Source organism: Myotis myotis, unplaced genomic scaffold (genome assembly GCF_014108235.1).
Source record: "Myotis myotis isolate mMyoMyo1 unplaced genomic scaffold, mMyoMyo1.p scaffold_m19_p_6, whole genome shotgun sequence".
In the NCBI taxonomy this organism is placed as follows: Eukaryota; Metazoa; Chordata; class Mammalia; order Chiroptera; family Vespertilionidae; genus Myotis; species Myotis myotis.
The window spans coordinates 86,022,387-86,046,433 of record NW_023416368.1 but is presented as its reverse complement, the minus strand read 5'-3'; the positions used below and the strand labels follow the sequence as shown (position 1 = coordinate 86,046,433).

At 43.8% G+C, this 24,047-nt stretch overlaps 1 protein-coding gene across 1 annotated transcript; it reads left to right on the top strand.

Annotated features, from left to right (window-relative positions):
* The first annotated feature begins 1,469 nt into the window (after window positions 1-1,469).
* Window positions 1,470-5,556, top strand: LOC118659326 (zinc finger protein 709-like). The gene is made up of 3 exons (XM_036315606.1): window positions 1,470-1,591; window positions 2,230-2,302; window positions 3,154-5,556. The coding sequence occupies exons 1-3, from the start codon at window positions 1,504-1,506 to the stop codon at window positions 5,270-5,272; spliced, it is 2,280 nt and encodes a 759-aa protein (XP_036171499.1). The 5' UTR covers window positions 1,470-1,503; the 3' UTR covers window positions 5,273-5,556.
* Window positions 5,557-24,047: the final 18,491 nt, after the last annotated feature.

Genomic DNA, 24,047 nt, shown 5'->3' with positions numbered 1-24,047 from the left:
CATGTTTTGTGCTGCCCCCTGCTGGTCATAGCAAGCCATGGAACTCCCGGTCAGTCACACTCTCAGGGAAAATTTCCATATTAACCTTTTATAATACAGGATACAACCTTTACTTTATTGTGTATTCTTACCTCCATTGTCAAGTATTCCGTGACCATAATTGCATGGGTTTATATCTGGGTTCTCTGTTCCATTCTACTGATTTATATGCTTTTTAGGCCAGGACCATGCTGTTTTGATTACTATGGCCTTGTAGTACATTTGGATATTAGGTAGTGTGATTCATCCACATTTGTTCTTCTTTCTCAAGATTGCTGTTGCTATTCACGGTGTTTTGTGGTCTATGTAAAATTTTTGAATATTTGTTCTAGTTATGTGATATTTGTCATGGGTATCTTGATAGGAATTGCACTGAAGCCACAGATTGCTTTGAGTAGTATGGACATTTTGATTATATTAATTTTTCCTCTCCATAAACACCATGTAATTTATATTCCAATTACAGTTTACATTTAATCTTATTTTGTATTAGTTTCCAGTGAAACTAATTTCAACATGAAAACATTGCAGATTTCAATAAAGGCCCTTGGACTTGCCAAGTCTTAAATTGTTCCTCACGGTCTAGGCCCCGGGTATAGTGTCACAATTCTGCCAGAAAGACTTCTTTTGAGTGTGATCTTATGATTTCAATATACATGTTTATGTGTCCTAAAAACCAGTATGAAGTAACCCTCAGGCTCATGAGTAGAGGACTTTTGTAGTAAGCTAAGTTGCCCTGTCTTACTTATACCTGAGCTCTAACTTTAACATCCTATCTCCATGAAATGAGAGAGGCAAAAGAAGGTCAAACTGAGTTACTAACAAATATTATAAAAACAAATGATCATCTGTACTCCTCCAAGAGAATATTCTCATACATTCAGGTGTATCTGACGACTTCTAATAATCTGAAGTACTTCAGGACAATATGGCCAAGTACATTGTGTTCTAATTTGAATTTCCACACACTGCCTGGCCTCTCCTGTTTGGTGATGAGAATAGAAGAGCAAGCTACCAAGCCTTTATTGTATTCACAGTCACTAAAACTTTATGCAGACATGGCAGTATGTTTCATGGATAGCTGCATCAATTGGTGGTTATAATGGAGATGAGTTTTCTCACAAGGAATTGATGGGCTTAAAATAGAAGTATTTTAATGTATTAATATAAAAGTTGTTCAAGCTGTTCTTTACCCTGACATTAGAGAGCAATGAAGACTTGAAGTGATCACAGTAAAATCATATCAATAAATTCCATGTGTTCTTGAGGCTGTGAATGTGGCAAATTAATAATAATCTCACAATCAAGTGATACACTAAATGTTGATGACCATGTGTTCTATGTGAACTTGCTGTGAATTATGTATGGGTCCCCAGTGTTGTCTATCTCATCCATTCTCCTATATGCGTATGTGGGATATTTTAGGACTCAGTGGCCTTTGAGGATGTTAATGTGGAGTTCACCATGGAGGAGTGGGCTTTCCTGGATCCGACCTGGAAGAAACTCTACACAGATGTGATGCTGGAAACCTTCTGGAACCTGGCATCAGTAGGTAGGTATCATAAATTCTTTTTTAAAAATACAATTTTATTGATTTTAGAGAAAAAGTAGAGGGAGAGAATGAGAGCAAAATCAATGATGAGACAGAATCACTGATTGGGTACCTTGTGCGCGCCTCACACTGGGCATCTACCCTGCAAACCGTTCCTACTGGGAATTGACCTGTGACCTCCCAGTTCATACCGGTTCATAGGTTGACGGTCAAGCACAGAGCGACTCTGGCCTGCAACAACTTGGTACTTATTTATTCAATTAGAAAACTAGCCCTAACTGGTTTGGCTCAGTGTATAGAGCGTTGGCCCGTGGACAGAAAGGTTCCAGGTTCAGTTCCGGTCAAGGGCATGTACCTGGATTGTGGGCACATCCCCAGTAGGAGGTGTGCAGGAAGCAGCTCATCAATGTTTCTAACTCTCTATCCCTGTCTCTTCCTCTCTGTAAAAAGTCAATAAAATATATTTTTTATAAACAAGAAAAGAAAACTAGTGTTGCTTGCTCATCAATGCTGTTTCAAGAACTGAAATATGGAAAGGGAATACATTGGTACTTAAACTAGGAATGATCACAGCTCATTGTGTACTTAAAATCTAACCAGTTTTTATATTCTTTAATAGTTTATAATGGTTTTTCTAGCATGTCTTTTCGAAGAACAGTGTGATGATTGTGAGAGTGAAGATCAATATGAAAATCATGGGGTGAATTTTAGGTGAGTTTCATTGACATGAAAAAGCATTAAGAGCATCTGTGTGTGTTGTGTGTTTGTGTGTGTGTGTGTGTGTGTGTGTGTGTGCAATATATTTATTTTATTTATTTGTGTTTAATTTTTTAAAATTTACTTCAGAGAGGTAGGAAGAGGGAGAAAGACAAAGTAGCATCAGTGATGAGAGAGAATTATCGATAGCTGCCCCCTGAATGCTGTGCATTCAGAATCAAGAACCAGGGCACGAGCCCTGACCAGAAACTGAACTATGACCACCTGGTTAAGAGGTCAGTGAGCCTCTCTGGTGGTGCAAAAGTATGTTTTTATTGATTTTAGAGTATGGAGGTGAGAGGGAGAGATATAAAAATCAACTGACTGCCTCCTGCATGCCCCGTACTGGGTTTAATAAGTCTGCAGTCTGGCCATGTTCCCTTTTAGGGAAATGAATCGTCAAGCCCCTGGTGCATGGCTCTATCCTGAACCACTGAGCCAAATGGGCCTGGTCCACAAAAAATCTTAAAAACCTGTAATCCAATGGTAACAGCCCAGTTTTAAATACATTGGTTCTTAGAATTATCTCATCCAAATGTTTCTTCTGAAATATGGCCTAGATGTTTAATGTATAACAATAATTGCACTTGGAAAAAATATACATCAGTAGCATTAATCAATATAAGTGTTTTCATAATATCTGTGATCCAGCCTATTTCAGAGGTTTTAGGATATCCACTTTCAAAAATTGGAATGTTCAGAAACCCCACTCTTTCTATGAAAATGGTTAAAAATGTCATTGTCATGCTAATAATAAATATTAAATCGTTAACAGAGTATTAATAATATGCTTCTGATTTTTACAGCAGGCATATGGTAGTGAGACTCTGTACAAGGACAGATGGTAGTCAATGGAGAGAAAACTTCAGCCAGATTCCAAATCATAATGAAAAGAAGGAAACTCTTCCTGAAATGAAACAACCTAAATCCAGGTGTAGGCAAATATTCATGCATTATTTATCGTTGAATAACCACTTCAGCTCTCATATTGGACCCAAACTGTACCTGTGTCAGGAATATGAAGAAAACCCTTATAAATGTAAGGAAACTGAGAAAGCTTTTAAGCCTCATCAACATATTAGAAGCCACGGAGGCAGCCTCAGTGGGAAAGCTTTCCATTATTCAACTTCCCTTAGAAATTATGAAAGAGGAAATATTGCTGGGAATCCGTATGAGTGTGTGCAATGTGGGAAAGGCTTTAGTCATCTCATTTCCTTTAAACTTTACAAAAACACTCATACCGGAGAGAAACCACATCAAAGTAAGCAATGTGGCAAAGCTTTCAGTTCTCCCAAGTACTCTGGAGATAATGAAAGAACACACATTGCAGAAAAGCACTATCAATGTCAGAAATCTGGAAAAGCTTTAAGTTCCACTTCTCTTAGAAATAAGGAAAGAACACACACCAGTGAGAAACCTTATGAATGTGGGAACGTCTTCAGCTGGCTCAGCTCTCTTGAAAAATATAAAAGAAGTTATGCTGGAAAGAAGCCTCATGAATGTAAGGAATGTGGTAAAACATTCCGTCGTCGCTATGCCCTTATAATTCATCAAAGAATGCATACCGGGGAAAAGCCATATGAATGTAAGCTTTGTGGTAAAGTTTTCTCTTATCCAACTTCCCTCCAAAATCATAAAAGAACTCATACGGGGGAAAAACCCTATGGTTGTAAGCAATGTGGAAAAGCCTTCAGTTGTCCAAAGTCTTATCGGGAGCATCAACGGACACAATGTGGAGAAAAGCCCTATGAATGTAAGCAATGTGGGAAAGCTTTCATATTTTCCACTTCTCTTCGAAATCATGAAAGAATGCATACTGAGGAGAAACCCTATAAATGTAAGCAATGTGGGAAAATCTTTAGTTTGTACAGCTCTCTTGGATATCATAAAAGAATTCATGATGGACAGAAGCCTCATGAATGTAAGGAATGTGGTAAAACATTCCATCATCCCTTTTCCCTTAGAAATCATGAAAGAACTCATACTCGGGTCAAACATTATGAATGTAAGCATTGTGGAAAAGGTTTCTATTATCAGTCTTCTCTACAAGATCATGAAAGATCTCATACTGGGGAAAAACCCTATAAATGTAAGGTTTGTGGTAAAGTTTTCTCTTATTCAACTTCCCTTCAATATCACAAAAGAATGCATACTGGGGAAAAACCCTATCAATGTAAGGAATGTGGGAAATCCTTCATTTCTCCAAGCTCTCTTGGAAAACATAAAAGAAGTCATGATGGAAAGAAGCCTCATGAATGTAAGGAATGTGGTAAAACATTCTATGATCGATATTTCCTCCGATTTCATGAAAGTATTCATACTGGGGAAAAACGTTATGAATGTAAGCATTGTGGTAAAGCTTTCTCTTATCCATCTTCCCTCCGAATTCATGAAAGGACTCATAATAAGGAAAAACCCTATGCATGTAAGCAGTGTGGGAAAGCTTTCAGATGTTCCAAATATCTTAGAAATCATGAAAGAATGCATACAGGGGAGAAATCATATGAATGTAAGCAATGTGGGAAAGCTTTCAGTACTTCCAGTTCTCTTGCAACACATAAAAGAAATCATGACGGAAAGAAGCCTCATGAATGTAAGGAATGTGGTAAAACTTTCCTTTATCCCTCTTTGCTTAGAATTCATGAAAGAATGCATACTGGGGAAAAACCCTATGAATGTAACCATTGTGGTAAAGCTTTCTCTTATCCAACTTCCCTCCAATGTCATGAAAGAACTCATAATAAGGAAATACCCTATGAATGTAAGCAATGTGGGAAAGCCTTCAGTTCTCCCAATTCTCTTGGAAAACATAAAAGAAGTCATGACGGAAAGAACCCTCATGTATATAAGGAATGTGGTAACACATTCCATGATTTATATCACCTCCGACTTCATAAAAGTATTCATACTGGTGAAAAACCTTAGGAATGTAATAATTGTGGTAAAGCTTTCTCTTATACAACCACCCTCCAATGTCATGAAAGAATTCATAATGAGGAAAAACCCTATGAATGTAAGCAATGTGGGAAAGCCTGCATTCATTCCAGTTTCCTTGAAATTCACCTAAATACTCATAGTGGAGAGAAATCATAATGAATGAAAGAATGCCCACTGAAAATAAGCCCTATCCTGTAAAGATTGTTGAAAACCCTTTGACTATGCTAGTTCTTTTTTAAAAATATATTTTATTGACTTATACAGAAAGGAAGGGAGAGGGATAGAGAGTTAGAAACATCGATGAGAGAGAAACATCAATCAGCTGCCTCCAGCACACCCCCTACTGGGGATGTGCCCGCAACCAAGGTACATGCCCGTGACTGGAATCGAACCTGGGAACCTTGAGTTCGCAGGCTGATGCTCTATCCACTGAGCCAAACCGGTTAGCGCTAGTTCATATATATATATATATATATATATATATATATATATATATACTCACCTGAAGATATCTTAGGATATTTTTCCATCTATACAGTGGAAGTCAGAGAGAAAAATAAAGAACAATATTGATGTGAGAGAAAAACATCAATCGGTTGGCTCCTGCTCATGCCCACACATGAAAGCACACACAGTGGAGAAAAGCTCTATGAATGTAAGGAATGTGGTGAAGGTTTCAGTTTCTCCAAGTCTCTTCAAAAGCATGGAAGAACACATACTGGGGGAAAACCTTAGGAATGTAAGCAATATGGGAAAACTTTCTGTTGTGTCACACATCTTGGAAGACATAAAAGAAGTCATGATGGAAAGCAGCCTCATGAATAAGGAATGAGTTAAACCTTTTTGTCACTTCTTTTCTCTTAGATATCATGAAATGTATACTGGGAAGAAACCCTATGAATGCAAGCAATGTAGGAAAGCCCATAGTCATCCCAGATCCTTTCAAATTTACAAAAATTCACATACAGTGGTGCCTTGACTTACGAGTTTAATTCGTTCCGTGATGGAGCTCATAACTCAAATTACTCGTATGTCAAATCAATTGTGAACGAGTGAGACACGTGATGCTGGGCTGATGTTGTGGCGTTCACTGTGATGTTCGCTGGCCCAACTAGCAGTGGGGTATCTGAAGCTGGCTCATAACCCGAATTTTAGCTCGCAACTCAGAGCAAAAAATCGTCCGAGAGACAGTTCGTATCTCGAAAAACTTGTTAGTCGGGACACTCGTAAGTCAAGGCCCCACTGTAGTGGAGAGAACCATATCAATGAAAGGAAAATGGTAAACCTTTCAGGTTTCAACTAGCTTTTACAGACATGTGAAAACAAAATGTGTTGATAAACACTCTTAATGTAAAGAATAGCAAAGAACCTTCATTTATCTCTCAGCTGTGCCATTATATAATCCATTCATATTGGGGATGGACCCTAGAAATGTAAGAGGGTTAGAAAGCATTCATTTCTTCCAGTTTATTGTAAAGGATGAAGGAACTCACTGAAGAGAAGCCCTGTCATGTAAAGATTGTAGAAGAGCCGTTGGTATCCAAGTTCTTTACAAAATCATGAAGGGACTCCCACCCAAGACTAAGTGTATGAACATAGGGAACGTGGCAGAGCCTTTCTTGGACATGTGAGAATGCACCTGGAGAAACAGTGTATACAGATAGAGGTGGGTAAGTCTTCAGCTGTCCGTTTTCCTTAAAAAGATCATGAAAAAAACTCAAAGTGGTGGAATTTATTGAATGTAAAAATGTAGGAAAACCTTCATGTTGCCTCATCCTATATAACAAAGAGCTAATATGCAAGTGGCTGTCACACCCTCGCGCCAGGGCTGAGAAACCTGAGGCCGGGCCAGGGGACCTGAGTCTGCGCTCCCTCTCCTGTGGGGCTTGACGGGAGTGCAGCTGGCCAGGTCTGGGTCTCTTGCAATTTCAAGGTGTGCGCAAGTGGGCAGGGACTTGAATCTGGGTCCCACAGCCTGCCCCAGACTCTGACAGGAAGGAGATTTTCATACACATTTTATAATTTTCTTTCATCTCTGACACTTCTATTATAGAGAAAGGGCAAATAGCAATCCTATGTATTAAGAGTAATATGCAAATTGCCCATCACTCTAACACACAATATAGCCGCCCTGTGTGGTCAAAGATGGCCGCCCCATGTGGACACAAGTTGGCCTGCACGGGAGGGCAGTTGTGGGCGATCATGCCAGCAGGAGAGGGCAGTTGGGAGGGACCATGCCTGCAGGGGAGGGCAGTTATGGGTGACTGGGCTAGCAGGGGAGGACAATTAGGGGCAATCAGGCCCGCAGAGGAGCAGTTAGGCATCGATTAGGCTGGCAGGGGACTGGTTATGGGGTGATCAGGCTGGCAAGCAGAAGCGGTTAGGGGCAGTCCAGCAGGCAGGCAGGCGAGCGGTTGGGAGTCAGCAGTCCTGGATTGTTAGAGCGATGTCCAACTGCCCTCGAGGGGTCCCAGATTGGAGAGGGTGCAGGCTGGGCTGAGGGACAAACCCTTCGCCCCCCATGCACAAATTTCATGCACGGGCCTATAGTGTTAAAATATTTCCTCTAGACATAGCTGGTTTGGCTCAGTGGATAGAGCATCAGCCTGTGAACTAAAGGGTCCTGGGTTCGATTCCAGTCAAGGGCACATGCCCGGGTTGTGGGCTTAATGCCCATAGGGGGCATGCAGGAGGCAGCCCCTGAATGATTTTCATCATTGATGTTTCTATCTCTCCCTCTCCCTTTCTCTCTAAAAATTAAAAAAAATATTTTTAAAAACACCATAAAACTTCCAGAAGACAGAACAACAAACAAACAAAAAAACTCCTAGAAGTAAACATTGGCAGTCAACTCCTTGACATTAGTCTTAGCAAAACATACAAATTTACACTAATAAAGAAGTCATGGGGACTTTAGTTAATAATATTGTATTGTGTATTTAAAAGTTGCTAAGAGAGTAAATCTTGCAAGTTCTCATCACAGGAATAAACATGTTATAACTATGGTGATGGATGATAACTGGACTTATTGTGATGATCATTTCACAGTGTATACAAATACTGAATCTATACCTCAAAAAAAATTTTTTTCCTCTAATTTCCCTTTAATGTAAACGAATTTCATTCACCAGGCCACTAGTATCCTTACGCTCCCATGTGAGAATGTACACGGTATATTTCACAATGAAAACAAACTTTAAAATTTTAACAAATAATTTCAAAGTACCTTGAAAATTGTACTTAAAAGAAATCCTATTAGTGTAACTGACTGCTGCATATAAATAAGCCTGTTACAAATAAAGTCATATACTTTCCAAAACTCACAGCATTAAAAAAATTCTATAAACTTTGACATATTCATTGTCAATGTTCATTCTTTGTTTGTTAGTTTTTTTAAAAAATTGCTTTTTTGGAGTGAGGAAGGGGGAGAGAGAGTAGTAGAGAGAAACAACGATGTGAGAGAGGAACATCTTCCATGTGCCTGACCAAGGATCGATCCAGCTACCCAGTAATGTGACCTGACAGGTTTTGAATGAATAGGCCCTACACACATATGTATTCTTTTTTAATTTTTCAATTGCACTTGAAATTCACTGTTATTTTAGATAATAAGTATTCGCCATATATTTGTGCTTACAGTTCACTGTAGAGTCTCATGTGAATTATTTTCATGGTTGGTTTTTGTGGTCCTTTTTGCTGGGAATTGTGCCATGGGGTTCACATTAGGAAGAGAATATTTTAGTTTGTTTTTCTCACTCTTTACCCTACCAGCCAGGAATATCCTCAGAACTGCCAGCCACTGCTTTACTTCCTTTGATGTCAGGTGTAAGCTTTACAGTTGTTTAGAATTCAACATTAAAAATCCAGCATACACCGAAACTGGTTTGGCTCAGTGGATAGAGCGTCGGCCTGCGGACTGAAAGGTCCCAGGTTCGATTCCGGTCAAGGGCATGTACCTGGGTTGCGGGCATATCCCCAGTAGGAGATGTGCAGGAGGCAGCTGATCGATGTTTCTCTCTCATCGATGTTTCTAACTCTCTATCTCTCTCCCTTCCTCTCTGTAAAAAATCAATAAAATATATATTTTTTAAAAAATCCAGCATAGGTTGGCTTTTCCTGCAAGCCCATAGGTGTCCACCAGCTAATAAGCGTAGGCTGAAATGGTTGTGGCTGTATTCTGAAGGGTACGCACTGTTCTCTAGATTGCATTTGCTTGAGGTCTAATTTGACTAATAATCATCTCGTCCTATTGATACTACTACTAATGGGATTCAGATGCCACTGTGACAGCTGCAGTGGTGCAGTGCCAAGGAGCCCCATGACAGTTTGCTCTTGTACCACCCTCTGCAGTGAGGGCTCTGAACCAGTCCTCCCATGTGAGAATCGGCTCTTTCCTCATTGCAGGCAGACTCTGATGTGTGCTGTCACTCAGAGCTGAGCCTAATCTCAATGTTTTCAGTTATCTTGGGTTGTATGTGATTGAAATTATGTGTATTTTTTCTCTCCAATCAATGCTTCTGTACTTTTTAAAGAAATATGAACTGTTTCCCAACCACTCTTATGCTAATAGCTGTTCCGTTTTATTGTTTCCTGAGGATATCTTTAACTATCCCATTGTAATTATGTGTTTTCAGATCAACATGTTATCTTTTTCATTTAATCATATAATCTGAGTCACAATTATGTGTGTATAAATTCAAACATGTTTTCTCAGGGAAATTAAAACTTTTTTATACTTATTTGGCACAGACTGCTTTCTTACTTGTTCAAAATATTAAAAGCTTCAATCATGTATTTTTCTGTCCCTTCCAGCCAAATACCAACAAAATCACATCTGTGGTAAAAGAGACATGGAATGGGATGAATACAAATAATAACAATGACCACAAACCATAAATGGCTGTGGGCTGTGACAGTAACAGCACACTGAAAAGAGTTTCTTGTATTTTGCCTTATAATAGATCATTTATTTGCTATTGAGGGAAGCCAGACATTTTTCTGCATTGGATTCTGTGAGGAAATGAACTTAATTCTACATTGGGTGGTGATATTAATTTTTATTTAGAAGGCAGGGAAAAATAAAGTCATGCTAACCCTGAATTGTAGGAAACAAATCATATTAGTGAAGAAAGGGGGGTTTTGTTATTTTTATTCTTTGGAAACATGTTCTCTTTCATCAGGTATACAGACATGAATGCCTTTGCTTCCGTCTTGATTCATCGTGGTCATGGAGTAGCTCTGTGTGATGATGGACATGTGTGACCTTTTCTTTTCCACAACATATATCTAGGCCTGGCAGGGAGTGCAAGGCCTTTAACCAAGTGTCTGGAACAGCTTTTGCCTTTCTTGTTATCTAAATACTGAAATATTTCCTAGAGGGTATTGGATGCATTTCCGAAAAGTGATAAATCTATAATTTCTAATCATTTACTTCTTGAATAGTTATCTCCTTTATGAATCAATTGAAGTTCATAAATTTAGGGATATTGTCAAAGTATACAAACCAAGCAGGAAAACAAAGTCACAGTCTCACTTCCAAAGAAACTGTTCCTAGTGATAGAGTATGACTTTCTTTTACTTTTTATTTTTAAATATACTTTTATTGATTTCAGAGAGGAAGGGGAAGGGTGAGAGATAGAAACATCAATGATGAGAGAGAATCCTCCTGCATGCCCCCTACTGGGGATCAAGCCTGCTACCCAGGCAGGTGCCCTTAAATGGAATCGAACCTGGGACCCTTCAGTGCACAGGCCTACTCGCTATACAGTGAGCCAAACCAGCTAGAGCCTTCTTTTACATTTTTTAAAAAATAATTGATAGATGGAGAAACAGTACTCTGTTGTTCTAATTTCTACATTCATTGGTTGATTTTTGTGTGTGATCTGGGATTTAACCTGCTACCTTGTCATGTTGGATGATGCTGTAACCAACTGAGCTACCTGGCCAGGGTGAAGACAACATGGTGATCCACTACATCTCATTCTGGAAAAGGTAAAGGTTGGGCCTGGGTGGTATGGCTGCGTGGTTTGAGTGTTGACCTATGAACCAGTAGGTCATGGTTTGATTCCCAGTCAGGACACAAGCCTGGGTTGCAGACTTGATCCTCAGTAGGGGGCGTGCAGTAGTCAGCCAATCCATGATTATCTCTAGTCATTGAAGTTTCTGTTTCTCCTTTTCGCTTCCTCTCTGAAATCAATAAAAAAACATATTTAAATAAGAAAAGAAAAAAGATAAAGGTTTAGAGGAACCTCTAACAAATCCATATAAATAGCCACCATGATTGTGTTCTTCTGAATTGATGGAATGTTTTCCATTGTCTTGGTGGTGTAACTGCATTTGTAAAAACTCGTAATTGCTCTAGAAACAGTATGTGCAATATTAAAAACAATGAAAAATAACAAAAGTGGTCCTAGCTGTTTTGCCTCAGTGGCAAGAACATCGTCCTGCAACTGAGGTGACCGGGGTCCAATTCTAGTCAAGGGCACATGCCCGAGTTGTAGGCTCCATCCTCAGGAGGCAGCATGCATCAGGCAGTCGATAAATGATTTTCTGATCACAGATGTTTCTTTCTATCCCTCTTCCATCTTCTCTGAAATTAATAAAAATCCTTTATAATAAAGAGGTAATATGCAAATTAACCCTCACACTCTCACAAGATGGCTGTCTTCGACGAGGCCTGCAAGGGGTTAGTGAGGGATTATTAAACGACTGAACAGCAGGCTTCATGGAGTGGCCAGGCTTGTGGGGGTTGAGGGGTGACCAGGCTGGCGAGGGGCGGGGGGCAGTGATGGGAGACTAGGCCCACAGAGGGGGAGCAGTTTGGGGCAGCCAGGCCAGCAGAGGGAGGCAATTGGGAGTGACCAGTCTGGCAGTTAGGGACGATTAGGCTGGCACACAGAATCAGTGAGGGGTTATCAGGCTGGCGGGGGGAGGGGCTGTTAGGGGTGACCAGGCAGGCAGGCAGGTGAATGACTAGGAGCCAGCGGTCCAGGATTGTGAGAGTGATGTCTGACTGCCAGTTTCGGCCCGATCCCCAGGACATCCCCTGAAGGATCCCGGATTGGAGAGAGCACAGGCTGGGCTGAGGGGACCCACCACCCCCCCAACCCCCCACACAAATTTTGTGCACTGGGCCTCTACTATATCTATAAATAAATAAATAAAATGGCAAAAGTATATCCTCTTGCTGGGAGGATGTTAAACTGTCCTGAACTTGGAGCACTACATGTGCAACACTTCCTACTCCCACCTCAGGATTCTTATAAAGAACAGAGGTCTGGGGGAGGACACAACAGGGTTGAATTTCAGGAATCACCCTCTCGGGCAACCTCCACCCTCATTCACACAAATGCTGAGACAGTGATAGGCTCCTGGCCCCCACCTTTGAGGTGACGCCAGGGTTCTGGAGTCCTATTCAGGAAATGCGATGATCTGAAATGGGGAAACCAACTGGTCTGCACAGGTGAGGTCAGCCTGGGAATGTCCTAATCTAATCCTTGGTCATCAGCAGGTCTTGAGCCTGTTTCCAGCTCTTAAGTTTCCCATCTCAAGCTGACTCTGCCTGCTCTCTGGGTAACGTGTTTATAGGCAACATCAGTCCGACTCTGGAAATTTTCTGTTGCCACCTCAGGTGACTGTGGTGAAACAGTGACAGAACCCAGAGCCCATGTCACGAGGAGCAGGCCCCTCACACACAGTGATCCCCACAGTTGCATGACCATCACTCCTGTACCAAGAAGCACGTTGCACAGGAATCTCAAACCCCTCAGCAATGTGAAAAGGAGATGCCCTGCCTGTCCTAGCTCTAGGAGTCCCTCAGGAGCCACGCCGTCCCTAGAGCGCCTTCCCTGATCCTGCGGGCCAGTCCACCCTGTAGTTTCAGAAGGGAAGAGGCTGACCACACCCGGCCCCCTCTCCTCAGAGCTGCCTCCAGAGTGAGTGCGGAGCCCACCCACCAAATCTGGTGCCTACTCTTCTGGAACAGGACTCCCCCTGCAGAATGTCAGCCCCATGGGCTGAGGGAAGTAACATCCCAGACAGGAAATCACATCCCTGTGGGATACCCCTCACCTCACTTGGCTCCCAGAATGCAGTTTAGCACCACACCTAATAAGGGGCTCAGAATGCCAAGTATTTTGCTTTCCCTCAAGTGAGCAGGCACAGGAGGTGGCTCCTGGTCCCCTTGCTGGAGCCCTGTCCCTGTTCTTGCAGGAAGAGTGAGAAATGAGCCCAAACTCCTCCCATGGTCGTGCAACAGCTTCCAGTGTTTTCCTGAGTCCACAAGTCCACCTGTCTGTGGTTCAGGGTCCACAGGCTACCACCCATCCCCATCAAGGGACATTCAGTGAGGGGCAGAGATGAAAGGCTGGGCGAGGACAGGCTCAGGGGGTGCTGACCCAGGGAGGCCTGTGCACAGGGGTGACCTCAGGGAGGTGGTAGACACCTTTCCCATGAACCTGCAGCACAAGACTTAGCAGCTGAGTGAGAACTTTCGACCCTTTTTTGTCCTCCTTGAGCTTCCAGTGGGGAAACAAAGTGAGGAAGGGCCTGTGCTTTATCTCAATTGAGATGATCCTGTAGTTTTGAGGTTTATTCTATTAACGGTATGTTACATTAATTCATTGTCAGATGCAAAACCAACCCTCTCTCCTGGGTTAAATCTCACTTGGTCATGGTGTATAGGTTGTGTTATATATTGCCCAGTTCAGTTTGTTCATATGTTGTTAAGGCTTTTGCATCTATAGTAGAAAGTGGTCTCTGTCCCTATCCAGTTTGGCTAAATGGGTACAGGATCGGCCTTTGGACTGAAGGATCCTGGGTTAGATTCTGGGCAAGGGTACATGCCCGTGTTGTAGTCTTGATTCCCAGTGGTGCACATGCAGGAAGCATCTGATTATTGATTCTATCTCACCAGAGAATCATTGAAATTTTCTCTGTCTCCTTCTCTCATCACCTCTGAAACCAATTTAAAAAATTCTTTTAAGAGTGGTTTCTGTGTAATCTTAATAAATAAAAACCCTGGGTTTAGCCCTGACTGGTTTGGCTCAGTGGATAGAGCATCGGCCTGCAGACTGAAAGGTCTCGGGTTCAATTCCGCCCAAGGGCATGTACCTTGGTTGTGGGCACATCCCCAGTGGGAGGTATGCAGGAGGCAGCTGATCAATGTTCCTCTCTCATCGATGTTTCTAAGTCTCTATCCCTCTTCATTCCTCTCTGTGAAAAATCAATAAAATATATATTTTTTAAAAACAAAAATCCCTGGGTCCATCACATCCACAATGACTGGAGGCTTGACCATCCGGAAGTCAGTCCTGCAGTCCCGGTGACCCAGTATTGACTGCTGAGGGATCTGGGAATCAGGCCCGGAGAGAGGCCTGAAGAGAGAGGCAGGGTCTGATCCGTAGCCTCTGTGGCAGCTGTTGATCAGCACTTGCCTCTCATTCTCTCTGGGCCTGGCCAGCAGCCACATGTCCATTTCTCTCCAGGCCTCCACCATGGCTGCTGATCAGCCCCGCCTTTCTGATTAGGCCCCGTTGATAGTCTCAGAGATGCTGACTGGCATAGAAACTGACCAATCAGAACCAAATCTGGGTGAACTGTGAGGAACCAATGGCTGCCTAGGAATTGGAGCTTTTCACACTGACTGGCATAGAAACTGACCAATCAGAACCAAATTGGACGGCAGAGGAGGGCAGTTGGGGGCAACCAAGGGAACTTGGGGGGGGGCAATTGGGGGCCATCAGGCTGTCAGGGAAGCAGTTAGGTGTTAATCAAGCCATTAGGGGAGTAGTTAGGGAGTGATCTGACTGGCAGGCAGAAGCACTTAGGGGCAATCAGGCAGACAGGCACGTTAGCAGTTAGGAGCCAGCACTCCTGGATTGTGAGAGGGATGTCTGACTGCTGGCATTCAGACAACCCTCAAGTGGTACCAGATTGTAGAGGGAGCAGGCTGGGCTGAGGGACACCCTCCAGTGCATGAATTTTGTGCACTGGGCCTCTAGTGAATTATAATGTACTAGTAGCCCAGTGCATGGATTCATGCATATTGCAAGGAACTTAATTAGAAGAAATATTTTAGTATCATTATTTACCCTTTCTATATAATATTAGTAAAATGTATGTGAAAATAATATATAAATTGATTAATAAACAATAACACCATGATATAACAACAAAGACACGATATCAAAACAACAAAAACATATGAAAACAACCAAAACATGATATAAAGACAGAAAAAAACATGATATAAAAACAACATTGATAAAAACAATGACTGATAAATTGATTAAACTTATTCTACTATCTCCCTGTACGCCACGTTAAGAGTAAAAACACTGTCAGAGTGCTTGAGCAATTTCGTTGTGATGAAGTATTTACAGCTTTAACGTCACACGCTCTTTGAACTCAAGAGAAAGCAACATATAAATGATCAGGTCTGAAAACAGGTTCAGGTAGGAATATTTCTACTCTGTCTAGAGTTTGTCCTGTGCTTTACTAATAGTCATTGCAAATGCTGGCATCACGGGAAACTGTCTTTGAATTAATTTAAATGGGAGGCCAGTGTCAGATAGGGACAAATCAATTCTAGGAATCTGAACAACCTCTCCTGCAGATCCTGTTAACTTCAGCTTCAATTTGTTAGGTCGCAATCTTTTGATAATAATCTAGTACCATTACAAAGACCCATTTACTATTAAGATTTCTCAGTAGCATGATGATTGCACCTACTTTCAATTTTAATTTATGACACAGCATTCCCAAAGGAGTAATACTATTAAGAAATTTGATGGCTGCCAGACCGGTTTGGCTCAGTGGATAGAGCGTCAGCCTGCGGATTGAAGAAATTTGATGGGAAAATTTATCCATCCATTGAATCCATGGAAATCATCACTCAAACAGGTGCAAAAATCTCCATCGAGTATATCCAAAATTTCTTTTTTTTTTTTTTATTATTAGTTAAGGTATTACAAATGTGTCCTCATCCCCCCCCATTAACCACCAACCTCCCCCACACACACAAACTCATGCTCCCATCCCCCTGTTGTCCATGTCCATTGGTATGGCTTATATACATGTATACAAGTCCTTCGGTTGATCTCTTCCCCTTACCCCCGCCCATCCAAAATTTCTTCATTTAATTTATGAACATGCTCATTTTTAGGACAAAGAACTGTATGTTTAGATATATTTTTAACATTATTTATAGATATACTATTTCCAAAGGTAGCTTCAATAATAGATCCATTACAAATCATTTCATGGGGGATTTCAATAATATCCATTCCTAAATGAAATCTGCAATCAAGTTTGCCATCTCCAAGTTTTACTAACCATCCTATATAATAAGAGAGGAATATGCTAATTAGCCATTATGCCCTGAGGTGTAACGACCAAGTGGGTCAGGACCAGATCATGATCAGCAGGAGGGTGTACCAGCGAGGTACAAGCGGGCTGCGGAGAGCTACAGGAAGGGGCAGGGTGGCAAGGTATGAAGAGGGGGGAGGAGGCAGGGGTCAGGGAAGCTACAGGAGGTTGGGGCATCAGGAGGAGAGCTACAGGAGGGCGGCAGCAACCTACTGGCTCACGGATTTGTGCGCAAAGCTACTAGTTCACTATAAACAGAATCCTCTGACCTCATATTCATTTTAAGAGACAACTGTTTGAAACATCCCCAGACACTACAATACTTTAAACTTGTTGACAATGACAGATTGAAGCACACGTGTGCAATTGGTGCCAATGAGAGCTTTATATGTAGAGTGCATGCACAAATGAATGTTTATTTTTATTTATTTATTTATTTATTTATTTATTTATTTTTATATATTTTATTGATGTTTTACAGAGAGGAAGGGAGAGGGATAGAGGGTTAGAAACATTGATGAGAGAGAAACATTGATCAGCTGCCTCCTGCACACTCCCTGCTGGGGATGTGCCTGCAACCAAGGTACATGCCCTTGACCGGAATCGAACCTGGGACCCTTGAGTCTGCAGGCTCACGCTCGATCCACTGAGCCAAACCGGTTAAGGCACAAATCAATGTTTATTTTTAAACTAGAGATCCAATGCATGAAAATTCATGCAAAAGTAGGCCTTCCTTCCCCCAGCTACCGGCATCAGCTTCCTTCCAGCACCCGGAACCCTGGCTTTGCTCTGGCCCTGGCTTCGTCCAGAAGGATGTCTGGAATGATGCCCAGAAGGACGTTCAGTCTAATTAGCATATTACCCTTTTATTATTATAGACTAGAGGCCTGGTGCATGAAATTCATGGATGGGGGTGGTCCCCTCAGCCCAGTCTGCACCCTTTCCAATCTGGGACCCCTCAGGGGATGTCCGACTACCAGTATAGGCCTGATCCCAGGGATCGGGCCTAAACCAGCAGTTGGACATCCCTCTAACAATCCTGGACTGCTGGCTCCTGATCGCTCGCCTGCCTGCTTGCCTAGTTGCCCCAACTGTCCCCCGCTGCTGGCCAGGTCACCCCAAACTACTCCCTCTGTGCTGGCCTGGTCGCTCCGAACTGCCCCCCTCACCGGCCTGTTCACCCCTTAATTTCCCCCCTTCCAGCCTGGTCACCCCCAACTGCCCCACTCTGCTGGCCTGGTCACCCCTAACTGACCCCCTGCTGGCCTGGTCATGCCCAACTGCCCCCCATGCTGACCTAGTCGCCCATCACTGTCCCCCCCTGCCAGCCTAATGACCCCCAACTGCCTCCCCTGCCGGCCTGGTTACCCCCACCTGCCCCCCTGCAGGCCGGATTGCCCCATGCAGCCTGCTGTTCAGTTGTTCGGTCATCCCTAACTAACCCCGCTGCTGGCCTGGGTGACCCACGCAGCCTCTTGTTCAGTCGTTTGGTTGTCCCTCACTAACCCCCCTGCTGGCCTGGTCATAGGCAGCCATCTTGTGAGGGTGTGACAGTCAATTTGCATATCACCTCTTTATTATATAGGATTGCCAGTGCGCCTCATGTGTACCAGATGGCCAGATGGACAGATGGACAGATGGTCACTTAGCCTTTTATATATATAGATATAGAAGATTATATAGTGCAAAATTATTTTATATAGTCTATATCAATGTGTATCTGTGTATGTATATATGATGTATAATGTAGTATATATAGTGTATGTAGTATATTTGTATAGTATAGGTAGTATATAGTTCACTAGTGTATCTTAGCATATATTTTGCATAATTAGAATATATTATACTAGAGGCCTGGTGCACAAAAATTTGTGCACTCGGGGGGGAGGGGGGGTCCTTCAACCAGGCCTGTGCCCTCTCGCAGTCTGGGACCCCTCGGGTGATAACGACCTGCTGGCTTAGGCCTGCTCCCAGGTGGCAGAGGGCAGGCCCAATCCCTAGGTGCAGTCCCTGGTCGGGCTCAGAGCAGGGCCCATCAGGGGGGTTGGGGCTCCATACCCTGTCATGCACAGAGCAGGGTCAATCAGGGGGTTGGGGAGCTCCCCCCTGTCATGCACAGAGCAGGGCTGATCAGGGGGTTGAGGAGCTCCTCCCTGTCACTCACAGAGTAGGGCCGATAGGGGAGTTGGGGCACCGCCCCCTGTCACACACAGAGCAGGGTGGATCAGGGGGTTGGGGCGCTGCCCTCTATCACACACAGAGCAGGGCCGATCAGGGGGTTGGGGTGCTGCCACTGTCACACTCAGGGGAGGGCCGATGGGGAGGTTATGGCTCTACCCCATCACACACAGAGCAGGGGGTGGGGGTTGGGGTGCTGCACCCTGTCACACACAGAGCCTCAGGGTGATCAGGGGGTTGGGGCGCTGCCCCCTGTCACGCTGATCCTGGTGCCAGGAGGCCTCTCGTCTCTGCTGATCCCGGTGCTGGGAGGCATATTACCCTTTTACTATATAGGATAGAGGCCTGGTGCACCTGTGGGGGCCAGCTGGTTTGCCCTGAAGGGTGTCCTGGATCAGGGTGGGGGTCCCCACTAGGGTGCCTGGCCAGCCTGGGTGAGGGGATGATGGCTGTTTGCAGCTGGTCACACACCCTTCAGGGTGGGGGTCCCCACTGGGGTGCCTGGCCAGTCTGGGTGAGGGGCTGAGGGCTGTTTTCATGCTGGCGGGTGACGGAAGCTCCCAACTGCTCCTTTTTTTCTTTTCTTTTTTATTCTGGGCCGGCTTTAGCTCTGGCGCTCCAGCTCTGAGGCCTCTGTTGCTGAAAGCAGGTATCTGGTTTGTTTCGGTTCTATAATCGAAACAATGTATAACTCCAGCTCTGAGATCCCGGCTCGCTGAAAGCAGGTTTCTGGGGTTTTGTTTAGGTTCTATATTTGTTACAATGTTTCAAACTGCAGGCTCAGAGGCCGGCAAGGCAGCCGGGGAACGTTGGTTTCCTCCATCACTGAAGCAAGCAAGCCTCATGTTAGTTTCCAGCTGCCTGGCTGCCGGCCGCCATCTTGGCTGACAGTTAATTTGCATATCGCCCTGATTAGCCAATGGGAAGGGTAGCAGCTGTATGCTAATTACCATGTTTCTCTTTTATTAGATAGGATAATTAACATATAATTTATTTTACAGGGTGTCATATAGCATAATTTCACAGAATAGTATTGCAGTCTTCTCAGCCTACAGGGTAGCAGGGGTCATTTTCATGTCTGTGCATAGAAGTATTAACAACCCTATTATATCTTCCCATGAAGCACAGGGACACCTCACTGTCTTCATACTACAATCTCGGATTCCCTCACCCCCCTGTTTTTCTCTCTGCTTCTGAGTGCACCTAAAGTGTCAGTATGTTTCAGAAACTTATACCAATTTACCCGGCTGTGATTAAAATGAAGCCCTGCGGTTTCATATGTCCCATGTGCAAAGACGTGTGACATTCTCTTCTTTTTGAGTAATTATGAGCAGGGTTATTCCAGAGCACTTTATCCCAAAGGGTGATCTTCAATTACAAGTTCTTGCTCTTGGTGCCAGAGATCTAGACCATTGGCAATGGCCTAAAAAATGTAAAAATGTACAGATGGGGTCAACTATTAGCTAGGGCATCCTGTGGCATGATTGCCTGGAGGGTGGCTAATCTTGCTGTTCATTGGGTCCCATTTCAGAGCAGGGATGGCTGTGTTAGGGTCAGTCGCAGCAGCTCTCCAGGGATCTCTTCTCCATCTCCTTTGCTGGTGGCACAGCACCATGGACATGAAAATTAGAGCAGGATTTATTTTTAAATGAACGAGAGGGGAAAAGCATATTTCAAAACATCTCCTGTGCTTGTCAAAGAGGAGAGAGAACAGTATGCTTTACATGGTGTCCTTTCGCATGAACACTGAAAAGACTGGAAAGAAGCAAACTACATTGCTCTCTATAGGGAAACTAGCCCCCTTTGTTCAAGGATGAGCTGGAAGTGTTTCCTCAGGCACACTTCTCCATCTCAGCTTTAGGTTTTCACACTTGATCTTCAAATAAACAATTTATGATAAAAATGTTTGTATTACCCATACTTTACTTCTGATTCATGAGTTGGCACTCAACCACAGAGCCCGGCCAATCGTGAGTGTTAGTGTCAGTTTTAAAAAGCAAAGGAACTCCCATACCAGGGTGGTCTTGGGTGGACAGAAGGGGAGTAGATACTGCCCAGCAGAATCTTCAAAGTTTACCTAGAAGCCTTCACTGGGTCATGTACACAGCTGAGGTGGGGTCAGCAACACATTGTTCTCTCAAAGCTGTGTCCTTGAAATGGCTCTTAGTTCTCCATCCGTGGGCAGAACATATATCCCAAGGACAGGGGTGGGAGGAAGGAATCTGATTGCCCAGCTCATGGGTTGACCAGCTGTCACGTTATCTCAGTGACTCTCCCACAGAGCAGCTGCTTGAACCTTGCGTAACTCTTTCCATTAGAGCTATATGCCAAGGCTACCAGGGCAAATCTCTCCATACATACAAGGAACTCCTCGTGCCTTTTCAGTGGGGCTCTTTGACTGAAAAGACCATCTTGTAGGGTGAGTCTTGAGACCTCATGGTTTCCATGGTGCAGGTGGATGCAGCAACACTAAGTCTATTCTGGCCCTTGCGTTTGCCATGACGGAGATCACAGGAACCACCTCCTCTTACTAAACACAACCCAGTAATTCAAGCACCTTAGAGAGCAGCATGAAGTGGCCTCAGCAAAGCAACCAGTTTTGTTACCTGTGAGAAATGGAGCGTTTCTGCCCAGATGGGGCCACAGCTGGAAGTATACAATTCCCACAGGAGCAAGTACCAGCAGGGTGTGGAAGGGCAGGGATGGGATGTAATTTCTGCAGCAGCAGGTTCCTGAAGTTCAACGGTGTGAGAGAAGAGACCAAACATGGGCATCTTCCCCAGTGAACATGCATTTTTAGTAGGAGGTCATTTATTTGAGGGTGAGATGAGAGAGGAAACAAAACAAGAAACCAGAGGTGTTCCAGACTTTAGGAAATCAGAATGATTTCTAGAAATAGTGATTGGAGACTATTGTTTTTGAGATAGCTGTGAAAAGGAAGGTGTAAAAAAGATGATGAAATGCAAACATATTCTCCATCCTAGTTCTGCATGGTGAATACCCACAGACCTTTCATCCTGCTGTGTATGGTGACTGATGCCACTCCTCCCTGTGTGGGCCTCCTGGTAAGCTGAGTCCTGGGTGAAACGTGTGCCCTCCTTTCCTCTCTCCATTGAGGTCACCTGTGGCTCTGTGGCTCTGCCCTAGGCTGCCTGTGTCAGGTGGCCTCCAGGTTCTTCTGTGTCCCAGGCTCGATGGGGTTATTGCTGCTGTTGGGGTGGGGCTGTTTGTCTCAGATGATACTAAAGGTGAGCATTTCCTCAGGGACTGAAGAGAGGCAATGGTCAGAGCCAGGAAGCTGTGCATACTCTATGGAGAGGCTGCCTGGCAGGGAGTGCTTTCATCATGGTTAGAATGAATGTTATGCTAGTATCACAGACTCACCAATCGGGGTGAATATTATTGAGATGTGGGGATGAAAAGAGTCCACCTGCCAAGTTTAGAGAAGGCCTGTGTGTGATGGCCTTGCAAATTAAAAGAGCTAAAATAACCAAAAAGGATGGTCTGAAATGAAAAGATTTTAACTAAAAGCAGTTTATGCTAGATAGTCATGTTCCAGGCTAGAATCTCCCTTTCCTACGCCTGTCCATTGTCTTTTGCATATAAGATAGCATACCTTGGCAATGTCAGGGTGAATCCCCCTATTTCAGACCCCTCAGTGCACAACTAACACACCAGGGCTGAGACCATAGCTCCTCTCATTGTTATTGTTATCATGCTATCATTAACTATTAACTACCCTGTACCCAGCTATGTAAAATATATGTATGTCTATCATTTTGCTTTTCATCTTATCCCAGAGGATTTCCTGCTTTGCTTCCTCCCAGCTCCGTAATCTATCCCCAATGAATTTCATGTAACCCACTTGAGTATTCTCTTTTGATTGTAATGTATAAAATAAGGTACCAAACTGCCATATTCCGGACATTATCTCCATTCATTGACATTTTGCTTCCTGACATGAACTTATAAAAATTCTGTATAGGTTTGAATGATTCTTACATGGATGGGATCCAGTTTTCTTAAATCTCATTATTGCTGGATTTAACAGTGTAACTGTGGTGGCAGCAGGAATGACATCAGGTATCTGACTGGGCTCAGAACAAAGGTGGGTTAAGCAACGTAGGTACTTGAGTTCTGGCTAGAAAAGAATTCAGAGCAAGACCCAAAGTGTAAGAGAACATTTACTTTCTAAATTACAGAGGTAGAAGTAATTCTTAGAAGAAATGGGCTTAGGAAAGGTATTAAGGAGGTAAAGGAAGTGTCCTTGGAGCTTGGGAGCACAAGCTAATGGTAACCTGCCTGGGGGAGGAGGAGAAGGAGGAGAACGGAAAGGTACAGGTGTGCTCCAGGGAGGGAGAGCACACTGGGTCCTGCTTCCTAAAGGTTTTAAGGGTGGAGATTTCAGGGGAGGTCCCAGGGGAAGAGCTGAATGGAATATTCTGTAGCTTTCCAGGTATGTCCATTCAGGGATGTGGCCTCCACTGATGGATTGGCCAACACCAGGCCAGTGGTCATTATTCAGTGCAGCTGGTCCTGATGTCAGCCCTGGCATTTTGCTGCTTATCTGGGCCTGGAGCTAGAGGAGGAAAAGTCACCCTGGGGACAAGCCCCCACCCTACAATTGATTGCCCATTGCTGGACACCTGGGCTCTCCACCCTGGTGACCTCTGTCCCTGGCCCATCTCCTTGCTCTGGGTAGGTCTGTGGAACTGCCCACAAGACAACCACAAGTAAGGGGTGGCTCATGGCCTCAGAGGAGCGTGACTGAATCACCAGTGGGAACAGATTTTCATGTGAAAAACATTTTCTAAAGTTAACCATTCTAAATGCACAGAAGTCAGTTTTCCCGCTGGAAATCATGGCTTGTTTCTGGATTCAATGATCTTTATGGGAATCTGGCTGTAGTTCTAGGAGGATAACACTCTAAGGCATCCCTGGTACCTGAGCCTGTGCACCTTTTTGGCAAATGCACACGTCAGACTCCAGGTGTCAACAAAGATGAAAATGGAGCCAGATTCATTAGGTGCCTTTTCAGTGTGTGTGTTTGCAAGGAAGGACCACTGTTCCCTGGGACTCTCAGCGCTGCCTCTCAGTGCAAAAGTCCCTGGACAGGAGATCTGGCTGCTTTGGGCTCAGACCTGTGCACCTCAGGCGCTAGGGGGCGATTTCCTGTGAAGTGTCCGTCCTATGAGGAGAGGTGGGGACGCGGCGGGGG